Source organism: Mytilus edulis, chromosome 4 (assembly GCF_963676685.1).
Source record: "Mytilus edulis chromosome 4, xbMytEdul2.2, whole genome shotgun sequence".
Classification (NCBI taxonomy): domain Eukaryota; kingdom Metazoa; phylum Mollusca; class Bivalvia; order Mytilida; family Mytilidae; genus Mytilus; species Mytilus edulis.
Window position 1 is genome coordinate 30,980,602 of NC_092347.1, and position 27,556 is coordinate 31,008,157.

At 32.4% G+C, this 27,556-nt stretch overlaps 2 protein-coding genes across 5 annotated transcripts; one reads left to right on the forward strand and one right to left on the reverse strand.

The window, feature by feature from the left end:
• Window positions 1-2,892: 2,892 nt before the first annotated feature.
• Window positions 2,893-15,811, reverse strand: LOC139519422 (max-like protein X). 2 transcript variants are annotated; one of them, XM_071311512.1, is made up of 10 exons: window positions 15,709-15,811; window positions 14,471-14,546; window positions 13,424-13,552; window positions 10,401-10,501; window positions 8,446-8,542; window positions 7,659-7,758; window positions 6,974-7,058; window positions 6,415-6,531; window positions 5,357-5,832; window positions 2,893-4,898 (listed from the first exon to the last, which is right to left on the reverse strand). In XM_071311512.1, exons 2-9 carry the CDS (start codon window positions 14,511-14,513, stop codon window positions 5,785-5,787), a joined length of 720 nt encoding a protein of 239 aa, XP_071167613.1. In that variant the 5' UTR covers window positions 14,514-14,546; window positions 15,709-15,811; the 3' UTR covers window positions 2,893-4,898; window positions 5,357-5,784. The 2 variants fall into 2 exon arrangements, with proteins under 2 accessions (XP_071167613.1, XP_071167614.1); XM_071311513.1 differs by lacking the exon at window positions 2,893-4,898 and having other exon boundaries at window positions 5,603-5,832; window positions 13,424-13,554; window positions 14,472-14,546; window positions 15,709-15,734.
• Window positions 9,787-27,070, forward strand: LOC139519420 (DNA-directed RNA polymerase II subunit GRINL1A-like). 3 transcript variants are annotated; one of them, XM_071311509.1, is made up of 6 exons: window positions 9,787-9,895; window positions 17,464-17,569; window positions 21,225-21,788; window positions 22,521-22,746; window positions 25,289-25,377; window positions 26,660-27,070. In XM_071311509.1, exons 1-6 carry the CDS (start codon window positions 9,820-9,822, stop codon window positions 26,712-26,714), a joined length of 1,116 nt encoding a protein of 371 aa, XP_071167610.1. In that variant the 5' UTR covers window positions 9,787-9,819; the 3' UTR covers window positions 26,715-27,070. The 3 variants fall into 3 exon arrangements, with proteins under 3 accessions (XP_071167610.1, XP_071167611.1, XP_071167612.1); XM_071311510.1 differs by lacking the exon at window positions 9,787-9,895 and adding an exon at window positions 15,775-15,924; XM_071311511.1 differs by lacking the exon at window positions 9,787-9,895 and adding an exon at window positions 15,850-15,947.
• The last annotated feature ends 486 nt before the right edge of the window (window positions 27,071-27,556 follow it).

Genomic DNA, 27,556 nt, shown 5'->3' on the forward strand with positions numbered 1-27,556 from the left:
CCTGACAGACAGATGGGCAGACGGACATTTGTATACCATAATACGTCCAGTCAAAATTTTGATGGGCGTATGAAAACAAACACAGAACTGCCTAAACATTACTTCCAATATTTGAACCTGCATTTATTTTGTTGATATTTTGATACCTTGCCTAGCTAGATGCTTTTTGTAATACTATACATGTACATGTTTGTTTTTCTTGGTTCCGTGAAACTACTATTGCACATTCGAATACCGGTAACAAGTAAGAATATACCGATCTTCTAATGAGACTTTCTTAAGGTTGTAGTGTTCTTTATATCCTTCCAGATCACCTAGTTACATTTCAGGTTCTGAGTGCGAGTTTTTGTCGAAAATAACTTTTATTTTTCTTATTAGTCAAATTGAGCATGGAAATGGGGAATGTGTCAAAGAGACAACAATACGACCAAAGAACAGACAACAGCCGAATGCCACTTATGGGTATTCAATGCAGCGAGAAACTCCCGCATCCGGAGTCGTGTTTCAGCTGGCCCCTAAACAAAAATGTGTAGGGATTGTTTAACTTGAACATTTGTATTGTCCTTTTTTCTTGTATACTTACAGGTTGATTTTTTTGTTGTCTTTGATATAGATACTCTAGGGGTACCCCTTGATCTAAGTCGCAAAATTCCTGAATTTGTGTTCAATTTTATTTAAAATACAATAGGTCATAATAGGACAAACAATAAACAATAAAATAAATACAGAAAGAACTCACAGTTTTCGATTTCGGTTAAACTAACAAATGAATGTATATCTCTAATCAACAATATTGAATCAATTCATTTACCAATAAATGAATTGAAGATGAACATTGTTGTTTGCATCTCCCGCAATGGAGGGGTGAGGGTCTGGGCTAAAAAATTCCGTTCGGATAGCGGGTTAATTGACAGGTTAATTGATGTGGAAAGTATGTGTTCACAGTTTCGGTATGCAAGCTATCTTATGTTGTTCCTCGTAAAGATAACCATTTACATAATAGTACTATCGATGTTTCACTGATTGCTCTCTAAAAACTGGTCTAACACTAGGTTCACAAATTAGTAAGTTTCTGGGTATCAGCTTACTACTATTGGTCTGGATTAATTGTATTGTCGGACTATTGGTGTGTCGGACCAATGAGGCGTCGGACTAATGAGGTGTCGGACTAATGGGGTGTCGGACCAATGGGGTGTCGGACTAGTGGGGTGTCGGATTAATGGGGTGTCGGACTAACGGGGTGTCGGAACATCGGGGCTGCCCCCCCATAAAGGGCATAATATCAGATACAATTGATTCACATTATTGGTAACAACAACAATAATAGCGGCATATACATATATATTTGGAATATAAGCATTGGTTAGAATGTTATATATTCCCATTTGTCATTTTATTGGTTTAATTGTTGTGTATGTTATTTAATGTACCTTTTGTTATTCTATTGGTTAAATTGTTGTGTATGTTATTTAATGTACCGTTTGTTCTCTTGATGAGAGATCTGTGATCGCCTCTGTAAAACTTATTTACAATTTTGAAGACTATATTAGATAAGAGCTTGACCTTGAATAGACACCTGACAATTGATGAAGAATGTTGACCTTCAGATGTCTTTGGTTATTTGTGCTGTTGGGTTAGTGTTTCAATTGATATAACCCTACAACTCTTTTTACTCATACTAATCTGATGTGGACAAAGTTTGAAACTGAACGAAATTTATGAACAATGGAAGTTTCAGTACCTTTCGGTCAGTCTTTTAAGCATTAGGTTATTGTTAAACTACTAACTTCATTTGTATACTGATGAAAAATGAGGTATTGATGACACCACTGCCTGAAAAGTTACACATGTTTTACCTCATGGTGTGCATATAATAACTCATTACACCCCCCCCCCCTTTCCCCCCTTTCCCCAAAATCACATTTTGCACCTGCAGCAAGTCATTTCATCTAAACCAAGTGTAATTAGTTGTTCTTTTGTCAAAAGGCCGAAGTGAATATCATTATCAATTTTTCAAAAGACAATTAATACACATATTTACCGAAATTTTTAACAAAAACCTATAGAATATCAAACGTTTTTTACAAAAAAATATACACGTCTTTAAGAGCACATAACTCTAAGCTCGGTTAATATACTTTTTCCACAGTTGAATATTCATATTTATTCAAAATCCTATTCAAATATAAACAAACCTACTAAATATTTAACAAGGAATAACAGATATTAACTGTTCAGCACCCATTTACATGGATCAGGTTGATATGATGCCTGTATTTATAATAATTATATTAGTGTGCAGTGACTAAAAACTCGGTTATAATAATAATTCTGTGAAGTGACTTGGATGATTACAGTTTTGCATCTTTCTATTCTAAAAGTACAAAACAAGACAACAATCATATCACTCACACATATCGGACTTAAAATTTTAATGTACTCGACTAACAATATGTTCCTACAAACAAACTAACCAGATTCTCCATCAGAATATCATGTTCAGCAGTTGTCGTTGTTGATGTGGTTCATAAGTGTTTTTCGTTTTTTATATAGATTAGACCGCTGGTTTTCCCGTTTGAATGATTTTTCACTAGTCATTTTTGGGCCCTTTATAGCTTGCTGTTTGGTGTGAGTTAAGGGTCCATGTTGAAGACTGTACTTTGAAAGCTATAATGATTTACTTTTACAAATTGTGACTTACATGGAGAATTGTCTCATTGGAATGGCACTCATACCACATCTTTTATATCAGTCTCCAGTTTGAACTTGTCCTTTAAAAACATTTATCTGAAAATGTATTTGTTTGCCAACAGATTAGACAGGAAGCATCAATGATATAAATCTACTACAATGACCATAGAATTCTGTAAATGTATGTAGACAATACTCAAGTCTGATTGTATATTCTCTTTAATAAAACAGGACTTCAAATATATATACAATTATTCATATATACCAGAGTCAAATTAAAACAATCATTTAAATCAAAAGTTTTTTTATCTAATATATATTTTAATTTATCAGCTTTTAAATGTACTTTAATCATTCTATTATTTACTGCATGTGCTTTATTTTGCAATTTATTTGATTGTATAGCTTAAATTTTGGGCACCATAATTGGTTAATAAGGAATTATCATATCTTATCATGGATTTTACATTTTCGTCCTCCCCATCATAGGAAACCAACTCTAAAATGCACAGTAAACAGAATAAACAGTTTTGACCACTATCACCATGGATTGGTCGAAAAGGCAAAATCCATGCCTTACAAAATTGAAAATGATTAAAATGGTTTTCAATATCTCTCAAATAATTTTACAAAATACCTTAGCTGTTGCAACAATGTGAAGATGTAATGTGATACCTTTTAGCTAAGAATTTCATTTGAGCGAGTGTCAGGAAACGTCTAACTGCTGCAGAAGGGGAGAGTTTTTGCTCAATAGTGAAGGTTCCATTGACCCATTTACAAGTGGTTCTGAAAACATTTCATGTCATCCTTAACAATAAATCATTAAAAAAAACCACACCAAAATAAAAATAATTTGATTTCTCTATGATTTCTGATACCTTTTTTTAATGATAATGCTATTGATAGAATTTAAAATCTTCAAGAGAAACAAAAGTTTAAGTAAACATTATAATATACATATTCAAATATTATTCATACTATTTTCTTCTTCATTTTAAACATGTGTTCCAATACTATTTTGAATAGCCAAGATTTCAACATGTATATTTATTATATACAAAATTTAATGTGATCTCTTTGCTCTCTGCTACAGTGATTGGTTTAAGGATTTTTAAGCTGCCAATTAACCATCTATGTATTTGAAACACTATGGAATATACAACAATATCTGACATCAGATAAGGGTCTTCTATTTATAAATAGCTTCAATCACAGATAGGCAGACAACTAAGGTCCTATATTTTAACCAAAAATGGTATTGCAAAAATAGTCATTCAAAACAAAAATTAATGCAAAAATATTTACATTTCAAGACAAAATGTTGCTATATCTCTTAAATATCTATTGCATCTTACTAAAATTTCACTTGAAAAGTCCTAAACAAGTTTAAAGTAAAACTTCAATATGATTAACCTCTAACCAATTCAAACATAATCAATGTTTATAAACAGCTTCAGCAAAATCTGTATAGCTATACATATATATGCAGTTACATGTACAAAGTTAATATACACACACAATGTCTCCAATGTGGAAAATATTTAAGCAAATCAAAATATTTGAATCAATCAATATAATGAAGGTATGAATGCCCTTTACCGTCAGGCGTCACACAGTTATTTTTGGCTATTTTTAGCGTCAAATTTGACAAAATTTTACAGTGATTCGTCAAATTATCCTTATCATGATTTGTCAAAGGTCTCAAATAATCATCATTACCGTTATAACGTGACTGGTCAAAATCAATCGATTTTTTTGTCGTCTAAAAGAATGCGTTTTTCGTCAAGCACCAAAAATTATTGTCATCATCATTTGGCAAGAATTTTACCATTATAAGTCATGAAGGTACCCACATTAACACCCTCATATAATATCTATTAAAATGCTTTCTGTATTAATGACTAACATTAACCAACTACCGGTAATTAGTAAAGATAGAATTAGAATGAAAGAAAGAAACAGAGAATGAGTAACAGCTTATCATGGTCACTAAAAGTGATGCATTAACTGGGAAAAAAATCATTCCTCTATGATTTGTGGATTCTTAAATCTATACTTTCATGTAAAACCTAATAAATGATATTTATGCATAAGTTGAATGTGAACTAAGAAAATAAAAAATAAATGCAATACAGAGTGAAAATGAAGCCAAGTTTGTAAATATCATGGATCAAACCTTTTAACCAAAATATCACATTTATCATTATCTAATTGGGACAACATCCCTAATGCGCCTTGAAATGAGGAACTCAAAAGTCACGTGTAAAGAAAAAATCTCTGTGTAGTGATATTGGACATATTTCTATTTTTAGCAAATGACTGAACTTAATTATTTGTGGTGATTAGGAAAGTAGAGGAACATAGAATAAATGTGTAAAAACTATGGAGCTATTGAATGTGTTCAAAGTATTAAATTTTCAAAGAACTTATTGTGTTAAAAAGGGGATATTTTACCACAAGGAGCCGCATCACAACAGGATGTTCGGGGTTTGCTAATTTACGGAAAAAGTAATCTCACTTCGTACCCCGAAAATTTAACCACATATGTGAAAATGTCACAGCTTCGAAACAAGCTATCATACATATCCAAGTTAACGATATGGACTGAGCTACAGGAAAAAACGTTACCATTACCGCCTATGTAAAAACAATTAAAGATTTTGACCCAATTACCAGTGGTGGATCCAGGGGGAGGATTCCGGGGGTTGGAACCCCCTTTTTTTTGGAAGATCAATGCATTTGAATGGGGACATATAGTTGGAACCCCCCCCCCCCCCTTTTAAAATGGCTGGATCCGCCCCTGAATTACCATACTGAAAATTCATTTAATGAATACTTTATTTCAAGGTAATTTTTTATATATATAATGATTAAAATCTTTAAAAACAAAATTATAGCAAGTATTGCGATGTAAATAGCATAAGCAGTAATTCTGTTAATTTTAATATAAAACATTGTATATTAATTTTATATGTAAAATATGTGTATAGTGCAAAATAAAATCAACAATAAATGTTTGATGTAAGTAAATTGTGTTTATCCACAAATGTCACTATCACACCCAGATTCATCACTGTCACAACCACATCCTGTTTACTGATTCAGCTGTCTCAGAATGGCTACTGTCACATCACGCAAAGACTGAAATAAACAAATGATTCAAAATTATTCATTATAGGAACATGAGACCCTTAATCATCAGTTTATTAAATATATCCTTAGTTTTTTTAATTATATGTTAGCAAAATTTGTCACATGTGAAGCAGGAACTGCTTTCCATTCTGGGGTGGTTTTTTTTGGTAGGGTTGCTGTTGCTCAGTTTTTAGTTTTCTATGTGATGTTTCTTACTTTTGTTCATCTTTATGTCGTCTTTTTTTTTGCCATGATATTGTCAGTATTTATTGGACTTTTTGATCTTTGAAAATCCTTCAGTAAATGTATCTTATTTCTATTTTCTCTAGAAGCTGGAGGAAAATATCTTACAATTTTTTCAATAGACCAATGGAAAATGCAATGGGCCATAACATTCATGAATTATCTTGCCCATTACTGTAATTCTAGTGTTTTCCTGTACTTTTTGCTGTATATTTCTTTTGTGTCATTTTCACTAGTCAAAAGGAGGACGGTTCAGAAAAAAAACTATTTGAACATACTAAATATTGATGTGTCTGACTGAGGTCAGGAACCGCATGGTCTAAAATAATTTTGTAACCATTTCCCTACCTGTGGTTTACAATACTCCTCCAACCATTGGAACACACATGCTGACAACTCTGCAAAGTTAGATACTGACACATTGGCATGAAACGACTGGAACAAAGTATCCATGATCTGCTGGAACTACAACAGTTGTAAAACTTATAAACAACATGTAATGTCAACAATTAGAAACAGTCAGAATAGGTACATTAATATATACTGTAAATTCAGAAAATATTGCGTGCATCTAATATTGCCATTTTGTCATTTTAGACTAAAATGCAATTTAATTTTTGCGATATTCAGAAAAATCCTGTTTGATTTAATGCAAGTTTTAAGTACCGTGATTATAACCCTGTCGCAATTTTCGCAATAATTTCTGAATTTACAGTAGTTGCCAATGTAACTAATCAAAAAAAAAAAATACCTTCCTTTTTTTTTTAATTAAAAAGGTCAAAACCATCAAAGATATTCTAAATTTTCTCAAAAAAGTTGAAATTTATTAAATTACAAATAACTTAAAAGACTAAACTCAGGAGTTAAAAGGCATACTGAGCTAATCACATTATAATACCATACTAACCACTTGAAACTTTGCCTCATCAGAAACTTGATTTTGTCCATGAGTTGGCTGATTCTGGTGAGTTTTAACTATATGCTCATAATTCCTGTAACATGAAAAAAATGTGATAGTCATTAGTAGGAATCATTACTGAAATCATTGAATAAATACATTTGGCATTAAGTTTTACTTAAGAATAACCATTACTTGATCCATGATATTAAAATAAACTTGAATCTGTGAGAGCACTAACAAGACTGGTGGGACAGAGGACTGGTGTTTCTATGTCCCCCAAAAAACATGTTGCACAGAGGACCAAAATATACATGCAGTACACTGCATTTTGATTGTGATGGCAAATTACTAATGAAAGATATGTATACTTGTACTGTGAGATGATTACTTGTGAGCACACTATTTCAACTCACAAGGTATGATTTATTGTTGTCGGTCTAATGTCCACTGGCAAATATCATAGATAATAAGAATGATAAGCTGTAAATATGCTATCTTGTTTATCAATTTATGCACCTGTTGATTCAAAATTCAGCTGGTTTAGAAGAAACAAAAACCACATACGCTTTAAATAAATATATACATGTATATCTGCTCATTGTCTAATAGAGAATTTTTTTTATGAGAAATACATGTATCATAATAATGTTATTTATGCTCATATGATACATGTACGGTAATATGTACTCACGCTTTCATAATCTTCAGAGCCATAACCTCTTTCCTTAGATTGTCCAAATCATCTTCTTGCTTTTTCTTTTGTGATACCAAATACTGAATGTAATCAATGGCTACAAAATAGAATGCATCTGGTAAATTGTAAATTTCTACAATTAATCTCATCAATTTTTTTTTAATAATTATAAATATGCAATGTGTGTGAATTAGCTTATTATTAAGACCCTGCTTTGTTGATGACCTTTAATTATTATTAACGTAACTCCTTTGTACATAGCATTGCCTTGTTCGCAATGACTCATTTTATGAAAATAATTTGTATAAACACAAGCCTGATTAATATATATCACTATATGTTATGTTTGTCACAGATCATGTTTTTGATTTATATGGCAATAAAAGTATGTATTTGATTTTGATTAATCCCAAGCAAAGTACTAGCCACAAGATTCACAATAATCGTGTCAATCTCAGATGTTTGCCAACCTATAAGCAATTGTTAGTTACTGCTTGCAAGATGAGGTATTCACTTAGAGCTTAGTTTTACAGTATTAAAATACTTCTCATGTGACTTTTATAACAGAAAAGTGTGTTTTTGTTAGGAAAAATAGTCTATCAAAAATGCTATCCAAACCATAAACTATCCCTAATCATACAACATCATTTGCAATGCCTAATTGAGTCAATTCTATCTGGACTTTCTTTTTTTTCAATCCAGAAGGAATGTCTATTTTGGACATCCTGCCCTTTATAATTGCAAAAAGAAATCTTGAATTGAAAATTTTTAAATATTTCCTTACAACGTTGAAGAACTGTTGCTTTACTGAGTTTCTGAGAGCCAACACTGTCTGTATTCTGACAGGTAGGAACAATATTCTGTAGTTCTTCATACCCTTTCTGTAATGATAAACTTAATATGTTATTTGACGCTCAATTGTATAACAGCTGTACACATGATGATAATGGATCAGTGTTTCATATCAAGTAGCAAATAATACATCCTTATCAAGACAAGAACAGATAAATGAATATGAATCCTGTACTGTATACATACTAGTCAGACTTGCTAAGCCAGATTTTTAATGTAATATTTCATAAGGTAACAATCCACATAAAGACATGCTACTCTCCACAGATACATTATTCTGAGGTCAAGCCAACCAATATTTCTATTACTCCTAAATGGAGGTTGCTTAAGCCTCGGTCACACCTTAAAGAAAAGCTCGAACAGATGCCCAACGGATTACTTTTTTTCAATCCGTTCATGTCCGTTAGACGTTCGTTTTTATCCGTTAGACATCCTTCCATATCCGTTGCATGTCCGTTTAGCGTACGTTTTATCCGTCTACGTCCGTTCTGTCCAGTGGACATTTTAGAGGCGTCCGTTTAGTACGGTACTTGTCCGTTTCGTTTCCGTTTTGTATCCGTTACGTGTCCGTTATACATCCGTTGGAGGTCTGGAAGATAAATTCACCAACGGACTTCTACCGGACATTAAACTGATAAAATGGATGTTGAACGAATGAGAAACAGACTTCTACTGGACTTATAATGGATAAAACGGATGATGAACGGATCTCAAACGGATAAATGCCATTTAAAAATTTCGCGTCAGAAATGCCAGTTATTGGTATGTCAAATTTCTTAAGAATCATGAATTCTTATTATTCATAATCGATCTTAGAGTAAGGGTACCTCTTCATAATCAAGCATCTCTTATTCAGGCCAGACACTGCCCTTTGGCGGCATTTTGAAGAACAAACCAAAATCAGTTACACAGAAACTTTTTGAATATTTTTGCAATTTAAATGTATTATTATTGTTGCCTTTAATTTTTCCGTATATCTTGTTCATCCTTTTTATCCGGTATGCTTCCGTTGGGTGTCTGTTTTATGTGGTACTTGTCCGTTAGATGTACTTTCGACATCCGTTCTGTGCAGTACGTTTCCGTTTCTCGTACGTTGCATATCCGGTGTGTGTCTGTTATGCATTCGTTACGCGTTCGTTTTATTTGGTCAGTACATCAACGGACATCCAACGGATAGCAATTTTGTCAACGGACAACTTTTATTTTCATCCGTTAGGCGTCCGTTCATGCTATCCGGTAAGGTGTGACCACAGCTGTAGAGAAAAGGCAACACATAGCAATTTTCAATTCTTTGATTTGTCGTAGCATGGAATGGGACCTACAAACTTCCACTTTAAAAGTGAAAAGCTACTGCAAGATTAAGCAGCAGTTGTGTACACAGGGTAATTCAAGGATATCTATCCATAACGAAAAGTTTACTACAATCAGTTGATATGAATTATCATGGCTATAACAACTCTTTAACAGTAATTTTTTGGGGCTCTTCAAATTATTTTTTTATTATTATAATTGTACCCTGGCTTTTTTTACAGCAACAAAACCTCCATCAATTAAATAAGGTAATGGGACCAATGCTGTAAATTCAGAAACTTTTGTGAATTTTTATTTATTGTGAATAAGTTGACTTGGTGAAGATTGTGCTTGTTAAAACTTGCATTCTGACTTTAAATATAACTGTATGCAGATTTGACTGAAATCGCAATAATTAATATTGCATTTTTGTCAATTGTTAAATAATAGCATGAACAATTGCACTGAAAAATCCACTTAGATGATGTTGATCAAAATTAGATATCATAACTCACTAATCCCCAAAGCAGACATAATTGCAAAGGCATGCATCTCCACTTACTTGTAAAACGTTTACATTTTTTAAAGCTTTAATACCTTAATGGCATCTCTCCTTTTCTGTTCTGCATGAGTGTGTGCTTCACGTCGACGATCTTTATATGTCATTGTTTGTTTGTTTGTATCACTGTCTTCATCATCTGCAAACATTTTATAACAGTTTTATTCCCAACATTTACAAATGTATGTAATTCCCAACATTTATTACCATAACTGGCTGAGTACATTACACATTTTTGTATAATATGTACCTTATGTCGTCCAAAATCGTGAAAAAAAGTCTTGTTAACTGTAAAAACTAAAAAGTCTTTGATGGGGAACTTTTTAACCACGTAGTTAATCATTGATTAAGTCTAGGTAAGTTTAAATATTAATCACTTAATATTAAGTAATAAACAATAAAATGGATGTATCCAGGGCCGTAACTAGCCTCTTTTAATAGTGAGGCAAAATATATTTGCCGAGCGTAGCGAGGCTAAAAAATTTTGGCGAGGGGTCTGAAGCTCTGAGAAAAATAACGCAAAATCGTGCATTCTGAGCGTTTCCCGGACTTTTTATTTACATTGAAACGCAATTAATTTTTAGCTATTTTTTCGACACGATACTGGTCTCAAAGCTAAAACATAGATTAATTGTAATTAAAGACTTTTAGGTTTCACAGGGACAACATTAAAAGTAGACCAATATGTAGGATAAAGCAACAAGAGGCTGTCACAACGACAGCAAACCGGATTTATTAATATTTATTTGTGTCCTGGCAATATCACAAGAACCATTACTGATGAATGGTGAAAGTGAAAATCATCAATATCAAATTTGACCTCCATTTTGTCATCAGTATCAACATCTTAAAATTTGAAAAGCTTAGATTGAATGGTTCATGAGTAAATGCAACAACGTGAATGGAAACGCCATTTCACAATCTTTCAAGAACCACAACTCCTGAACGGTAAAAGTCAAAATCATCATTATTGAACTTGACCTCTAATTTGCCATCAGTAACAACATATAAAAATTTCAAAAGCTTTGGTTGAATGGTTCATGAGAAAATGCACGGACACGACTGGAAACACCATTTTTCAATCTTTCAAGAACCATAACTCCTGAACGGTAAAAGTCAAAATCGTCTTTATTGAACTTGACTTCTATTTTGTCATCAGTAACAACATATTAAAATTTGGGAAGCTTAGGTAGAACAGTTCATGCGTAAATGCACGAAAACGACTGGAAACTCCATTTTTCAATCTTTCAAGAACCATAACTCCTGAACGGTTAAAGTCAAAATCGTCATTATTGAACTTGACCTCCATTTTGTCATCAGTAACAACATATTAAAATTTGGGAAGCTTAGGTAGAACAGTTCATGCGTAAATGCACGGACACGACTGGAAACTCCATTTTTCTATCTTTCAAGAACCATAACTTCTGAACGGTAAAAGTCAAAATCGCCATTATTAAACTTGACCTCCATTTTGTCATCAGTAACAACATATTAAAATTTGGGAAGCTTAGGTAGAACAGTTCATGCGTAAATGCACGAAAACGACTGGAAACTCCATTTTTCAATCTTTCAAGAACCATAACTCCTGAACAGTAAAAGTCAAAATCGCCATTATTGAACTTGACCTTCATTTAGTTGTCAGTAACAACATATTAAAATTTTAAAAGCTTTGGTTGAACGGTTCATGAGTTAATGCACGGACAACATTTGATTGCCGCCCGCCCGCCCGCCCGCCCGACCGACCGCCCGCCCGACAGCCCGCCGTACATCCCCAAATCAATAACCGACATTTTTGTCACAAAAATCCGGTTAAAAATCGTAAAAAATCATAATCATTAAAACCGGATCTGTCTGTCGTTCTGTTGTTGTCTTGTATAGTGCTTAGACTTTTTTTATTATTTTTTTTATTATATTTAAATATAGTGACAGTGCAACTATTATAATTATACTAGTACTGAAAAGTCGTCACTAAGGACCATCTTGACCTTGTTTTGGGGTATTAATGATTCTTTTATTGTTGAAGACCCTCCAGTAACTATCAAGATGAAGAACAAGAATAAAAACTTTGACCATTGATCATTGTATTTGTTTCTATGCATTGACTTTGTGTGAGATTATGTTCCGTGCACGTTTACTCCATGTTCCTTTATTTTCAGTTAAAGGGTCTGAACTTAATGCAAGTTTAACCCTTCAATGTAAAAGGTCATATTGAAATGCATTGATGTTTTTATAATTTATATAGATGACTTTATACGAGGAAATTAGAGGTCTTACTTTAATTTAATCCATGTCAGCTATCTTTCTACAAAAAAGAGCCAGTTTTCTTTGATATCAAGTTCAATTCTCCATGCAGAAACGATTTTTTTTTGCTGTGTCCAGAATAGCATCGTATATTCTTAAAATATTTTCTCACACAATTTCTGGACATCGGTGGACATGCACTATTGCAAAACCAAACGCTTACAAATGAAAATCAACACTCAGACTATAGTCATAAAGTAGGACAATAAATGAACAAAAGACAAACCCAAGACACGGAAGTACAAACAAAAGAAAAACCCGGGACACAGAAGTACAAACAATAGACTATCTACTCTGAAAACTAAAAGTAAAATAAAACATGGATCACGAAAACATGCAGGGGCAACAACAGATAGTAAAGAAAACATGCTTTTTGCAAGAGACTTTCAGTGAAAACAATTTGATATGAAGACAATGTTTTGTTTCCGTTTTTTTTGTTTTTTTTTTTGAAATTTCCAACATGAGACATTTGCCTCATTTGCCTCAATGTAGTTACGGCCCTGGTATCTTTTAAAGTAACATTGATTTAGAATAAGTGCACTTGATCATTAAAATTGTAAAATTTGATGTTCCTTTTGTTTATTGTAGTGAATGAATCTAAATCATGTTCTTAGTAAGGGTTTATCTTTTAGTTTAATGACTACTTATAAATCAAAACAAAGAAATTTTATAAATGAGTTACAATTGTCCTAGGCAAACGATGATGGTGACACATCTTTGTGGTATAGAGATAGTATCACTACAGAATTATTTCCCTTACCTGTATTATGTGCAGATGATGCTGAAGACATACATCCCTGTGGTATAGAGCCTGTACTACTTGTCCGTGAGAAAGAAAATCTGTTATTGTGGGTAGGACTTACAGTCTCTACTTTCATCAGATTTTCATCTGTAGAAAAAAAGCATAATACATTTGTATTGGAAATTTCCAGAGAATTTATATTGTTTGGTTACTGACTAATTGATATTATTCCCAAATTTCTTTCTATTCACATTTTTATTGATACATGTTTCAGATAATTGATTTATTTTGTAAAAGACTGTCATGATATGGTGTGAATAACGTTGAAAATAGATTTGAAAAGTGCATTAGCTTCTGGATATTGAAAAAAATAAAATATATATTTTTTGGTTCAATTATTAATCATAAAGTACTATGAAACATAAGAATGCCAAATATTTCAAAAATGGAAAGAAAGCCTTCTTCTTTCTGTTAAATTTACATGTGAATTGGTACAACAAATTTTAATTATGGTATAAATTGTTTGACAGGCATATCATGGTTTACAGTATACAATAATTTCAGTGTTCTCCCAAGGGCCTTAACACACTGTGGAAACCTGGTATTATATTTTCTACCATGGTTCTATCTTTATGATTTTATAGTTGAATGTATAGGGGCCATGGTGCTATATTTTTTTGTAAAACAGTTCAATGTTAATTTCCATGGTGTCCGTGATATTTAAAAATTCTGGGGACCACAGGATGTGAAATAATCATGACAAAAGCAGTTGAATAATTTTCCACATTAAATTATTTAATGTCATATCATGAGTATTGAAATTCTCAAAGATTTCATATATTTAAAAAAAAAAATTCAATGAAACTGAATTTCATCTACCTGTTTGTATTTATAGTTACTAGGGTTTTTTTTTGCACTAATTGAGTACATGTATATATATATATGTATATACAATGTATTAAAATTATAAATCTTTTGAAATTTTCATAATCATTTTGGGATGTAAGTTTGTAAAATAATGAAAAAAATAAAATAATTATGCTTACCCAAGAACAAACAACTCACCTTTTTTGTCAAAGCTAATATCACTATAGCTACTATCAGCCATTTTATTTGCTATTTGCTACAACATGTTAAACATCTAAAAAGTGAAAAACAAAATATTTTTACTAATGGCATATATCTATTGTTACTATAAGCTACACTATGAAAACTAAGCTGCAATAACACAGATCGGGAAAGATCCTCATAAATATGTACATGTACATGTATCAGTTTATAGTAATGAAAATTTACTTTTAATTTAATAGTATACTTGCTTTCATGGCACAACCATTCATAAAAAGTTACATTTTGTCCCAAGACAGCTTGACTGAAATATTTGGATAAAAAAATTACCTACATTGATTTAAAAAACTCATGTTACACATGTATGCTATTGTCTTTAAGTCAAAGCCCTACGGATTGGTGTGGGGTTGAAACAAAATTGTTGCTGTGCATGCCCTGAATGAGGATAGGAATGGCCTTTACCGTCAGGCGTTATAAACTGTTATTTTTATCTAAAACTTCACCTTGATTCGTCAAAATATCTATCATGATTCATCAAAATATCCTTATAGTGATTCATCAGAGGTAATTACTGTTAATGTTATTTTTGGAAAATTTTTGCGTGATTTATTAAAATCAGTTGATTATTTTTATCATCTAAAAGAAAGTGTACATTTATCCACATGCACCAATAATTACCGTTAACATCATTTGGCTAGAATTTTTACCGTTATTTGTCACGAAGGAACCCCCATACACGTATTCGCTATTTGGATATCTGTCCCTCATAAACTTTTGACGTCATACAACAAACACTTTTCCATTGTGGTGTCAGATATTTTCTATTATGCCATCAAAATTTTACGGGAACTTTTGTGATGTCATGTTATGGCGGACAAATAGCAATTAGGTGTATAACGACCCTCCTGAATATTCTATTCCACATATTACTTAAATTATAATTTTTTTTAGTGTCATGGTAATTTAACTATTCATCGATAGATCTGTATAAAAGACAACAGCAATAATATCTAAATATAGATTATGATTAGGTCCAATGTAAATCTGGATCACTGCTGTGGGATGTCTTTTTTTTTGTCATGAGATAAAGTTTACAAACAGTAACTTCAGCAAGGGCAATTATAGCAATAAGTTTCCATTTCAATGTAAAAAAATCTTATTAACTACTACTACGGCGGTGTTAAACGACCTAAACAGCCCAAAGTTTGGTGTAATTTCAATTTGGCTGAGTTTACCTGTTTATTTTCAGTCCGAAATTCCACTTGTTTACTAGTGAGTTCTTCACTGTTGAGGTAAAAACATCGCAATTTGTCAATCATAATCTTTTGTACGTTTATAGTTAGGGTCTCACAAGGTAAAATAAAAAAAATTACAAGCAGAAAATTGACATTGATCATTTTCCAACAAAGTTGTGAAACTTTTTATTTACCTGTTTACCTGTGTAAAATTCAGTCAGTAACATAATTATCGAACAGTTTGTAGTAACAAAAATTAGTCTATAGAATGATCATAAAATCCCTAAATTTACAAATAAAATAACCAAATTAAATCACTTATACTATAGTTATAGAAAAACTTCAAAACGTAAAACAAAATAACCAAAATCACCTTAAAAATAACTATTTAATTGTACCTGCTAAAAGAAAATAAATATATATATATATATACATATTCTGGCATCAGACTCTGACTTCTTTTGAACTGAATTTTGCTGTGTTTGTTTTTTATACACTGGCTTGCGCCCAGAGATAAACAAATTGTAAAAGGGGAGGGTTGAGATTTTAAAGGGAAACTTCGCCAAAAAATCAAAAATTGATATTATGTCCATTCTGTATAAAAATTCTCAAATTCATAGATATTAAAGTTTTATTCTGCTAGATAAGAGATCATCATCGATTTTAAATTTAATTCCCTGTGTGCCGCCATTTTGTCATCTTCTCCGTTCAGAAACCACGATATGTCTATAAACCACAAAGGACCAAAACTATAGTAACCTGATGTAGTTGTAATTGCGTGTCGATATCTTGTAAATCGTACAGTTGTTTTATCTGACTAAATAACTTGATACAGAAAATGTTATTATTTTCTAAATAACCATGGTCTGTCATTTTTAAACTGTTTATATGGGAATTAGTTAAAGAGTCAAAGTTTGAATCATAAATAAGTGTTCAGTGAAAATTGTTTTCGAAAATCTAATTTGTTCATAATTCTTTTATGTGATTTAAATAAATTTGGACCTTCCCTAGCATGGCTAAAGGTATTAACCCAAAAGGTATTTTTAGATGACACGTCCAGGTATTCAAACGATTTCCTGTCAGACTTGCAAGTTCATGCATCGTTTCACTTCTGAGGGTATTGAGGAGTGTACACGGCCGATAACTTTTTCAATTTTGAACTATCAGGTGTATAATATACATCTCTGTCTTGCTTGTCCGAAAGCGATATACTAGTCATTAATAAACTCATACGCTTGTTTATAAATAACATTTCTGGTGTAAAGAATAGTATTTATAAAAATCTACTTACATTTTCCCAAATTTACTCTTGGAAAAAATATGTAAATAGATTTTTATTTTATCAAATCTTTTTTTTATTTGGTATTATTTAGATTTTTATAAAGATAAAATTTTACTAAAAAATCTTCATGATCTTCAATGTTGATTATGTTTCATTTTACATGTACATGTAAAAGTCAGTTTTTGCTGCAATATTTTCCATTGATACATGATTAATTTCAAGAGAAAAGACTATACTTTGCAATATTTATACATATTTGTTACTGTTGTTGGTTCTGAAAAGTAAAGAAAAAAGCTGTTTCAGACATTAATAAAAAAAAAAAATGAATTTTATTACATCCTTCAACTTTCGCTTGTTGAAATACATTGAATTAGAATTGTTCCGTGTGCTTTCTATATAATATTAAAATTTTAAAAATTGACAACTGACAGGACAAAAGTTTTTAAATTTTTGTACATTTGTTGATTTATTAGAAATGGAACACATACCACAGGATTACCTAGAAGGTAATTTGTCTGCAAAATCTGTCACAGAGTTGAAAGAATTGTTGGAAAGGCAGGAAAAGCTGTTGAAGAAGGTGTAAGTTCATGAAGTTTTTGATATATACATTTGTACAGTGATAACCTGCCTACATGCAGAGCTTTTTCTGTTTTATGTTCATGACTGAATTTTATGAGAATTCTGATTGCATTACTAACGAATGTCCATTGTGTGTCCTGGTTCTCTGTGTTACCTGAATCTTGTAATCACAATGATTTTGATATTCCGTAAAATACTCTGTGTTCTGGCATGTTTTATAACATGTCCTTATGGTTACAAACCAGATGAGTCTATGGAGCCTCGATTCACAAGTTCTTTAACAGTGGGGTCCATGCTTTGACTACCAGTATGTTGATAATGATTTTTTACTCTAGATGGTAAAAAATATTGAGTCTCTGGCTTTACAGTCATTTAAATTTAGTCAGAACTCAAGTGAACAAAGTTTATGCTTAGAACATGAAATTCAGCATTTATATTGGTTAATTTCTGATTCTGAGTACAATAATCATACTCTAAAAATATGTATGTAAGGCCTTGTCATAAAATGTTTTAGCATGCTTTATAACATAGGCAATATAGGAAAGGTATACTGACATAAGTAGTCTCTAAACACATTAGCTCCATGGAGCTTTCGTTAGTAGAAGCCATATTAACTATGTGTATCAGTGAGAAAAATGTAAAAGCATAAAAATATAGTATATACCAATACACATAATTAACAGCGCCTGGTGATGTTTGATAGCCTGACCGGTTTCGGTCCATAAAGGACCTTCATCAGAGGCAGAATGGTGGATTAATGTTTGCACCCTATTTATATAGATATGGTAACCGGCGGTTGAGTTAACCAGCGGTTGAGTTAACCGGCGGTTGGGTTAACCGGCGGTTGAGTTGTCCGGCGGTTGAGTTAACCGGCGGTTGAGTTAGGCGGCGGTTGAGTTAACCGGCGGTTGAGTTAACCGGCGGTTGAGTTTACCGGCGGTTGAGTTAACCGGTGAAAAATCCCAGTGGGATTTTCCATGGTTACAATTATCTATATTTAGCCAATGTTCATGTTACAGTAAACTTTTTGACATGTTACGGTAAACATTTTTACACTATATGGTAAACATGTGACCTGATGATATAACCATATTTGGGCTTTAGCATTGGATAAAGGGTGTTTTAATAATTTAAGAAGTACATAGTAATCATTTAGTCTTGATCTTTGGCTTATGATCCACCTAAATATCAAGTCTTGGAATAGTATTTCATGGTAGTTATGTGATCTTAATATTTGGCTTATGATACACCTAAATATCAAGTCTTGAAATAGTACTTCCTAGTAGTCATGCAGTCTTGACCTCAGGCTTATGATACACCTGTATATCAAGTCTTGAAATAGTAATTCATGGTAGTCATGCAGTCTTGATCTTTGGCTTATGAAACACCTAAATATCAAGTCTAATAATAGTATTTCATGGTAGTCATGCAGTCTTGACGTTTTAGCTTGTGATACACCAAAACATCAAGTCAAAACTATTACCCCCCCCCCCCCTAACCAAACAAAATTTGGTTTAGGGGGGGGGGGGGGTTCTTATTGAGAATACTTCATTTAAGCCTTTAGTACTCCTTTCAAGATCAAAGGTAGATGAATATTAATCCTCAGTGTTAAAAAGTTTTCAACACCTTAAGTTTGTAATGTAGGTATTACATATATACATCAATTTCAGGTAATCGCTAGGCTTACGCTTAGAGCTCCTATGCCAGTGAAAAATCAATAGGCAATATAGGAAAGGTATACTGACATAAGTAGTCTCTAAACACATTAGCTCCATGGAGCTTTCGTTAGTAGAAGCCATATTAACTATGTGTATCAGTGAGAAAAATGTAAAAGCATAAAAATATAGTATATACCAATACACATAATTAACAGCGCCTGGTGATGTTTGATAGCCTGACCGGTTTCGGTCCATAAAGGACCTTCATCAGAGGCAGAATGGTGGATTAATGTTTGCACCCTATTTATATAGATATGGTAACCGGCGGTTGAGTTAACCAGCGGTTGAGTTAACCGGCGGTTGGGTTAACCGGCGGTTGAGTTGACAGGCGGTTGAGTTAACCGGTGGTTGAGTTAACCGGCGGTTGAGTTAATGGAGCTAATGTGTTTAGAGACGTCTTATGTCAGTATACCTTTCCTATATTGCCTATTGATTTTTCACTGGCATAGGAGCTCTAAGCGTAAGCCTAGCGATTACCTGAAATTGATGTATATATGTAATACCTACATTACAAACTTAAGGTGTTGAAAACTTTTTAACACTGAGGATTAATATTCATCTACCTTTGATCTTGAAAGGAGTACTAAAGGCTTAAATGAAGCATTCTCAATAAGAACCCCCCCCCCCCTAAACCAAATTTTGTTTGGTTAGGGGGGGGGGGGGTAATAGTTTTGACTTGATGTTTTGGTGTATCACAAGCTAAAACGTCAAGACTGCATGACTACCATGAAATACTATTATTAGACTTGATATTTAGGTGTTTCATAAGCCAAAGATCAAGACTGCATGACTACCATGAATTACTATTTCAAGACTTGATATACAGGTGTATCATAAGCCTGAGGTCAAGACTGCATGACTACTAGGAAGTACTATTTCAAGACTTGATATTTAGGTGTATCATAAGCCAAATATTAAGATCACATAACTACCATGAAATACTATTCCAAGACTTGATATTTAGGTGGATCATAAGCCAAAGATCAAGACTAAATGATTACTATGTACTTCTTAAATTATTAAAACACCCTTTATCCAATGCTGAAGCCCAAATATGGTTATATCATCAGGTCACATGTTTACCATATAGTGTAAAAATGTTTACCGTAACATGTCAAAAAGTTTACTGTAACATGAACATTGGCTAAATATAGATAATTGTAACCATGGAAAATCCCACTGGGATTTTTCACCGGTTAACTCAACCGCCGGTTAACTCAACCGCCGGTTAACTTAACCGCCGGTTAACTCAACCGCCGCCTAACTCAACCGCCGGTTAACTCAACCGCCGGTTAACTCAACCGCCGGTCAACTCAACCGCCAGTTAACCCAACCGCCGGTTAACTCAACCGCTGGTTAACTCAGCCGCCGGTTACCATATCTATATAAATAGGGTGCAAACATTAATCCACCATTCTGCCTCTGATGAAGGTCCTTTATGGACCGAAACCGGTCAGGCTATCAAACATCACCAGGCGCTGTTAATTATGTGTATTGGTATATACTATATTTTCATGCTTTATAACATACTCTGAGTCAGAAATCAACCAATCAAAATACTGGATTTGGTGTTTCGAGCACAAATTTTTTACTCTAAGCACCAAGTAAAGTTTGATGACCGAGGACCTTAGGACTCATCATGTTCACAATAAATTCATATTGATAAACTCTGTGTGCTCAATGAGTAGCTTTGATTATTTAAAATTTAGTTCAATGTCTTTTATATATATATAAATTCCAAAACGGTGGCAGTTTTGTAAATTAATGTAGATGAAATCAGGCAGAAGTGGTATGATTGACTGCCAGACAGTTGTTTACTTTACCATTACAAGTGGAGTTTGTGGGATACATTTAACTGTGAAATTTGCTAAGTTTTTAAAAAATAATTTTTAGTTTAGATAATTTTAGCTAATTAAATATGTGATTGAATATTTCAGAAAATTTCTAAAGACGTTGCCAGATGGAGGGGCAAAGGTGCAATCATTTGTTGAGAAACTACATAGAATGATCAGTGAGAGAATAGAGACAGAATTACAGGAATCAACAAACAGACAAATTATCTCCCCTTCACTAAACAGACAAGTTATCTCCCCTTCAACTAAAGAAAATGTTAAACCCAAAGTGATTACTGAAGTTACAGGCCAAATGATAAAAAAGCCAGTTTCAAAATTCAAAATACAAAATCTTCAACAGTCTAGGGATGTACCAAAACAAAACAAAGACATACAAAAAGATTTTAGTGTAATGGTTCAAAATGAATCAGAATCGGATTTATGTAATGCTGAAGGGAATGTACATATGGAACTTGAAAGAAATATGTCAAATTTTGTACTGGAAAGAGACCAAGTTACAATAGAGGATATAGGAGAAACTTTAGAAAAAATGGAAATAAGTTCAGCAGACACTGATAGACATGAGACACCTCCTGCTGAAGAACACATACTAAGTGTGATAGAAAGAACACATAGAAATAGAAAACGTGATACAATTAAACTAAATAGGTATACACATAAGGCATTCATTGTATTACTGAGTGTGATTTAAAAAAATACATAGAAAATGAGAAACACAAACACTTGAACTTAATAGGTATACACATATTAATTCATAGTATTATTGAGTGTGACAGAAAGAACACATAGAAATAGAAAATGTGATACACTTAAACTAAATAGGTATACTCATAGTCAATCATAGTATTCTATTTCATTCAACAATTACATAGGAAAATTTATATTTATTTTAAGTCCTAAATATGTACCAAATACTAATAGAAAAGTTTTCATTCATTTATGAAAGATGAAATTTTGGGTAGATTCTAGAGAGGCTGCATATAATGAAACACTAAGGGACAAGCTTAAAAGTAAAGATAACTATTTGTCCTACGAAGGTTATATAATATATTGAACAAAAGCATGACAGATGACTGTCATGACAGACTATTTTAGAATAACTTAAATGTACAGGTATTGACTTGCCAATGAACAAGTACATAATGCATAACCATTCAAATGTTAAAAACTTTTGAAAAGCAATCTCACCAAAATGACTTTTTTTTTAAAGTAAATATGAACAACAACCACACATTGTGCAAGAATCACATGATACCTGTAAAACAGGCTATATATATTTCCTAATATTCGATATATCTTTTTTTTTTACTCCTAAAAGATAACAAAGATTAATAATTTGAATATGAATAGCAGGTTCTAATGATTTATTTATTTTGTCAGATATTTAAAGATTTCAAATATCGAAGATTTACCACCTGACCTAAGGAATCCTAATAACAAGAACATGTTAACTGAAACGTCAGAAACAAAACAGACTAAAAAGAAAGTTGATTCTGTATGGGAAGAATCTGCAGTATGTCCACCTAAATATAAATACTCTGCAGCTCAGGAGATGTCTTTACAAGAATCCATGAAATTACAAGAAGAACAAGTGAGACACAGAGAGGTGAGTAAATTTGAAAAATGAGGCTCGCCATGGGGGGTGTTCATAGTTTCATAGTTTATTAAAGAAAACTCAGCCGCAGAAGACTGCGTAACAGGAGCATATTATGCACAATATAAATCACAACATATTTCATAATACAAACAGAATACATTTTTAAATTATACATCTTCAGAGATAAATCTTTGTTTATTGCAGTTTTAAATCAGACAAGCATCTTTTCTACCTTTTGAATAAAAATTGACAGCTTAGACAGCACATTATTATTACAATATTTAAGCATGCCCAGTACTTTTTTAACATTTGGATATTTTAAATAATAAGGAGGTATGAACTTTCCCCTTAAATCTTTAACTTTATAATTGGTACATATACATATATAGTGGTACACATCCCCAAGACCAGCTTTACAGAGGACAAATTCTCTCATTTCGTGGTACATTTCTCCATCTTCCTGTTTCAATGGGAAACTTTGTATTACATACCCTTAATTTACATATATTTACTCTATGACCCCGCCTTAATTTTAACAGATATGGTTCTAAGCAAAACTCTTCTTTAAAGTGTAAATAAAATCCCCCCCTTGATGAGTTTTTTATATCAGAGAACTATTTTTGAATAAACTGGTCCTGGAGACGCTGCCTCACATTAGTTTTAATATAATTATAATCAACTTGCTCCGGAACATTATATATTTCACAAAAGCCACAGTCATTAAACACAGATTTTACATAGTTAAACCATTTGAAATTATAACCTTCATGCTCATGCATGTACCAAAGTAACTTGTACAGTTTACCCGATAATTTTTTATCGTTTGTTGCAAGCTTGTGCCAAAAACATACCATTTTTAACTTGATCTGCAGTTTAAGTGGAAATCTTCCAAGTTCTCCATACACCATAAAACTTGGCGTAGAGGATCGCACCCCCAAAATGCGCTTACAAAACTGTAAATGTAATTTTTCAATATTATTTTTATTTTCAAACCCCCATATTTCCGAGGAATAGGTCAAAATAGGAACCACCAATGCATCAAATAATTTTAACTGTAAATCAATCGGGAGTGAGATATTTTGTATCTTCAAGTAATCACATAATCGCTAATATTTTCCCAATATAATAACATAATCATTAATTATTTTTCTTAACAAGATAATAATGATCAAGAATACAGTCCTAGATTATCAAATAATCATGAAATATTTGGTCTGGTAATCAAACAATCACTAAAAAAATGGCCGACGAAATCACATAATTATAAACCCCAGGCTTAAAAGTATCTGACTGTACTTCGAGAACTTAAAGCTTCTTGCTGGAACTCTTAACAAACAAAAGAGTTATATTAATCAAAGTGGATTTCTGTAGAAGATGATGCTGTTATTAAAATCCCAGTTCAATTACTTTGATATTATACATACTGTCTTTAATATTGTCAAATTAATAAAACAGGCCATTTTAATCCAAATTTATTTTCCTGGGTTATCTTTCTTTAAAAAATATGAAATAAGATTAAGATAAGACCTCTAATATATAAAAGAAGATCATAAGTGATTTGAAAATAATTATCAAAACAACTAGATATTGTGTGATAAAACCTTACTACTTAGTAAAGAATTTTTAACATTCACTTCATTTGAACTCAAATAGTGGATTATTTTCTCATTGGCAATTATACCATATCGCCTTATTTTAATATTATGAAGATCAATCTTTGAAAACACTCAAGGAAAAGAAGTAAAATTTGACTCTCAATGTTCTCATTGAAATTGTTTTATCTATAAAAGCACATTGAATGTAATAAGATTATTTTTATACCCCAGACATAGCCGAGTGGGTATTAAGTTTTACCCTCGTCCATTTGTATGTATGTTCATCCATCCGTCTGTACATCCCAAAATTGGTTTCCATTCTCTAACTTTAGTTTGCCTCAACTGAATGGTATGCAACTTTTACACATGGCACTGGCTTATTACCTCAAAACACAGATCCAGTTTCAAATTTTTGTGGTGTTATTTTTACTGTTCTAGATTTATGCCCCTTTACACATGGAAATATTGATGGATTTTTCATTTCCATTCTCTTACTTAAATTTGCCTTAACTAAATGTTATGAAACAATGCTTATCACCACAAAACTCAGATCAAGTACAAATTTGGGTAGAGTCACTTTTATAGTTCCTGGGTGATATCCCTTTATAACTTTAAATGCAAGCTGGGGCATCATTCGGTCACATGGACACATTCCACATTTATTTTAAATTTTAAAATAAAATGATCATGACTGCAAAGCAGTTTTTCCTTTGAATTGGTTGTTTTACATCTAATTTTCAGCATCACCCTGTCAATGATCAATCTAGATAAATAAACAAACATTTTTTCATTTTTTAATTTACACTGAAGGCTAAAAATTTTCAAGGAAAAGAATTTGTAACAATATAATTTAAAAAGAAAACGAAAAGGGAAACAAGATAATCATAGCTTGAGAAAGTCAGTAAAACATAGTATGTTATGTTAGAACATGTGTAACTATATTTCTTACATTGCAGGAATCACAGGCAATATATGCAGCAGAAAAACTAGCTGAAAAGCTAAACATTAAATTGGAGACCTTTAATCCAGAAGGAAGAAACATAGTGTATCCTTTAAGAAAAATTGAATTTACTAATATGTATTATTTTTTCTATAATAATGGATACCGTACTGAAGAGTTAATGCATTGTTTTAAGGTGAAAAATGTGACATTGCAACAAGTAAGATTTTTTTAAATTTTGTTTTAATTGCATACTTTAAAATGAACATGAATTTTTCATTATCATCATTTTGTTTGAAGTTTCAAAACTATAAACGTTGATGTGTTGTTTTCTTTCATCAGGCAACACATTGAGGAAGACATAGTAACACCAGGAGTCTGCCTCTCTGTCTGTCTGTTTGTTCTATTCGACCAGTTATGTTAGTGCTCTCACATGTCCAGTTCTTGCCAGATTTTAATAAAACTTATATAATAGGTTTATATCAGCAAAGTCTTGGACAAATTTGAAACACCAGTTGGTATTCATTATTATGCCCCACCTACGATAGTAGAGGGGCATTATGTTTTCTGGTCTGTGCGTCCGTTCGTTCGTTCGTCCGTCCGTCTGTTCGTTCGTCCGTCTGTCCTGCTTCAGGTTAAAGTTTTTGGTCAAGGTAGTTTTTGATGAAGTTGAAGTCCAATCAACTTGAAACTTAGTACACATGTTCCTTATGATATGATCTTTCTAATTTTAAAGCCAAATTAAACTTTTGACCCCAATTTCACGGTCCACTGAACATAGAAAATGAAAGTGCATGTTTCAGGTTAAAGTTTTTGGTCAAGGTAGTTTTTGATGAAGTTGAAGTCCAATCAACTTGAAACTTAGTACAAATGTTCCCTATGATATTATCTTTCTAATTTTAATGCCTAATTATATTTTTTATCCAATTTCACGGTCCATTGAACATGGAAAATGATAGTGGGAGTGGGGCATCCGTGTACTTTGGACACATTCTTGTTTTTAAAGGTGTTATGTCCCTTGGAAAGATAAGATATATATTGAAAATTACTTTCTTAGTGCTTGCATGTGTAAAATTTTAGCCAGAATTTTATGAAACTTAAATCATAGGTTTATATTATCAATGTCTTTGACAAGTTTGAAAATCAGTATATTACCTAATTGACCTGATTGGATCATGTGATCATTGCCAATATTTAAAAAAACAATGTGATGCAGTGTTCTCCCCAGGTGCTAAAATTTTCAGTAAAAAAATCAGAAATCAGAAAAATTTGAAACGGCTCATTACGTCTGTTCCGTGCTGTATAAAATTCCAGGTAAATTTTATTGAATGATGAAATTTGGAATGAAAAACAAGTAATTTAGAACATACCCTTAACATAGAAACAGATATAGAGAACCTGAAGTGATAGACAGTGATGATGATCTAGAAGGAGTTGACTGAACAGTACTCATCACTTCTAATTGTATAAATAATAAAACCATGTCATGTTCATCAGAAAGGACTCCTGTAGACCAATTTATGGACAAATCATTCATGTTCTCAGGAAAGTTTGGTTTATGAAAAGACAAAAAGTGCTTGATGAAGACCAGAGATAATGTCATAGACAGCTAAACAGATTCTTGTGATAACATTCTCACTGTTTTGCAGTGTAAATGTAGACAAATTATTGCATCATCATGCACATTGTCAGTTAAAAATCAGAAATATTTCATTGTAGTAATGATGTAATTCTGTTTGTCGCAACATTAACACAGATTCAATATGGAAGTTAAATTAAATAAAAATCGTTTTCTTTATTTCTTCATTGTTTATGGTACTTTTATATCATCATCTAATATTCCTCTCTTTGAAAATTTTATCTGTTTATTTGTGTTGAACTATCCTTTTACAATTTCAATGGTGATGCAGTAGACTGATGAGTAGAATGGGGGTTTTGGAAAACCTTGATTACCCATGAAGCTCTTGTACAGTCAGTTCATGAAAAGGGGACAAACCCTAAGCCCACCTTTTATTCGAATGTAGGCCACCAAACTAATGAAACTCAGTTACTAGTACATTGTATCTGTGCTATTGGACAGCTGGATTATATGTGGAGATGTAAAGTCAATATAAACAAGAGGCTCTCAAGAGCCTGAATCGCTCACCTTGATTTTTTTACCTTTATCTTTCGTTTAAAGGTTTTGTAGGACTATGCATGCAATCTTGCATGTAAAACCCCCATGGGAATTTTGAAAAGTTGGCAGGTATGCATATAATTAATCAATTCAAGATTACAAAAACAG

Bases quoted from the DNA above. Each gene is read 5' to 3' on its own strand.
- LOC139519422 (XM_071311512.1), bottom strand. From the start codon at position 14,513: ATGGCTGATAGTAGCTATAGTGATATTAGCTTTGACAAAAAAG. The intron at 8,543-10,400 runs GTATTAAAGCTT...TTATCATTACAG, and splicing joins AAAGGAGAGATGCCATTAAG to AAAGGGTATGAAGAACTACA. The intron at 7,759-8,445 runs GTAAGGAAATAT...TCTATTTTGTAG, and splicing joins AGCAACAGTTCTTCAACGTT to CCATTGATTACATTCAGTAT.
- LOC139519420 (XM_071311509.1), top strand. From the start codon at position 9,820: ATGGAATGGGACCTACAAACTTCCACTTTAAAAGTGAAAAGCTACTGC. The intron at 21,789-22,520 runs GTATACACATAA...TTATTTTGTCAG, and splicing joins GATACAATTAAACTAAATAG to ATATTTAAAGATTTCAAATA. The intron at 25,378-26,659 runs GTATCCTTTAAG...ACATAGAAACAG, and splicing joins CCAGAAGGAAGAAACATAGT to ATATAGAGAACCTGAAGTGA.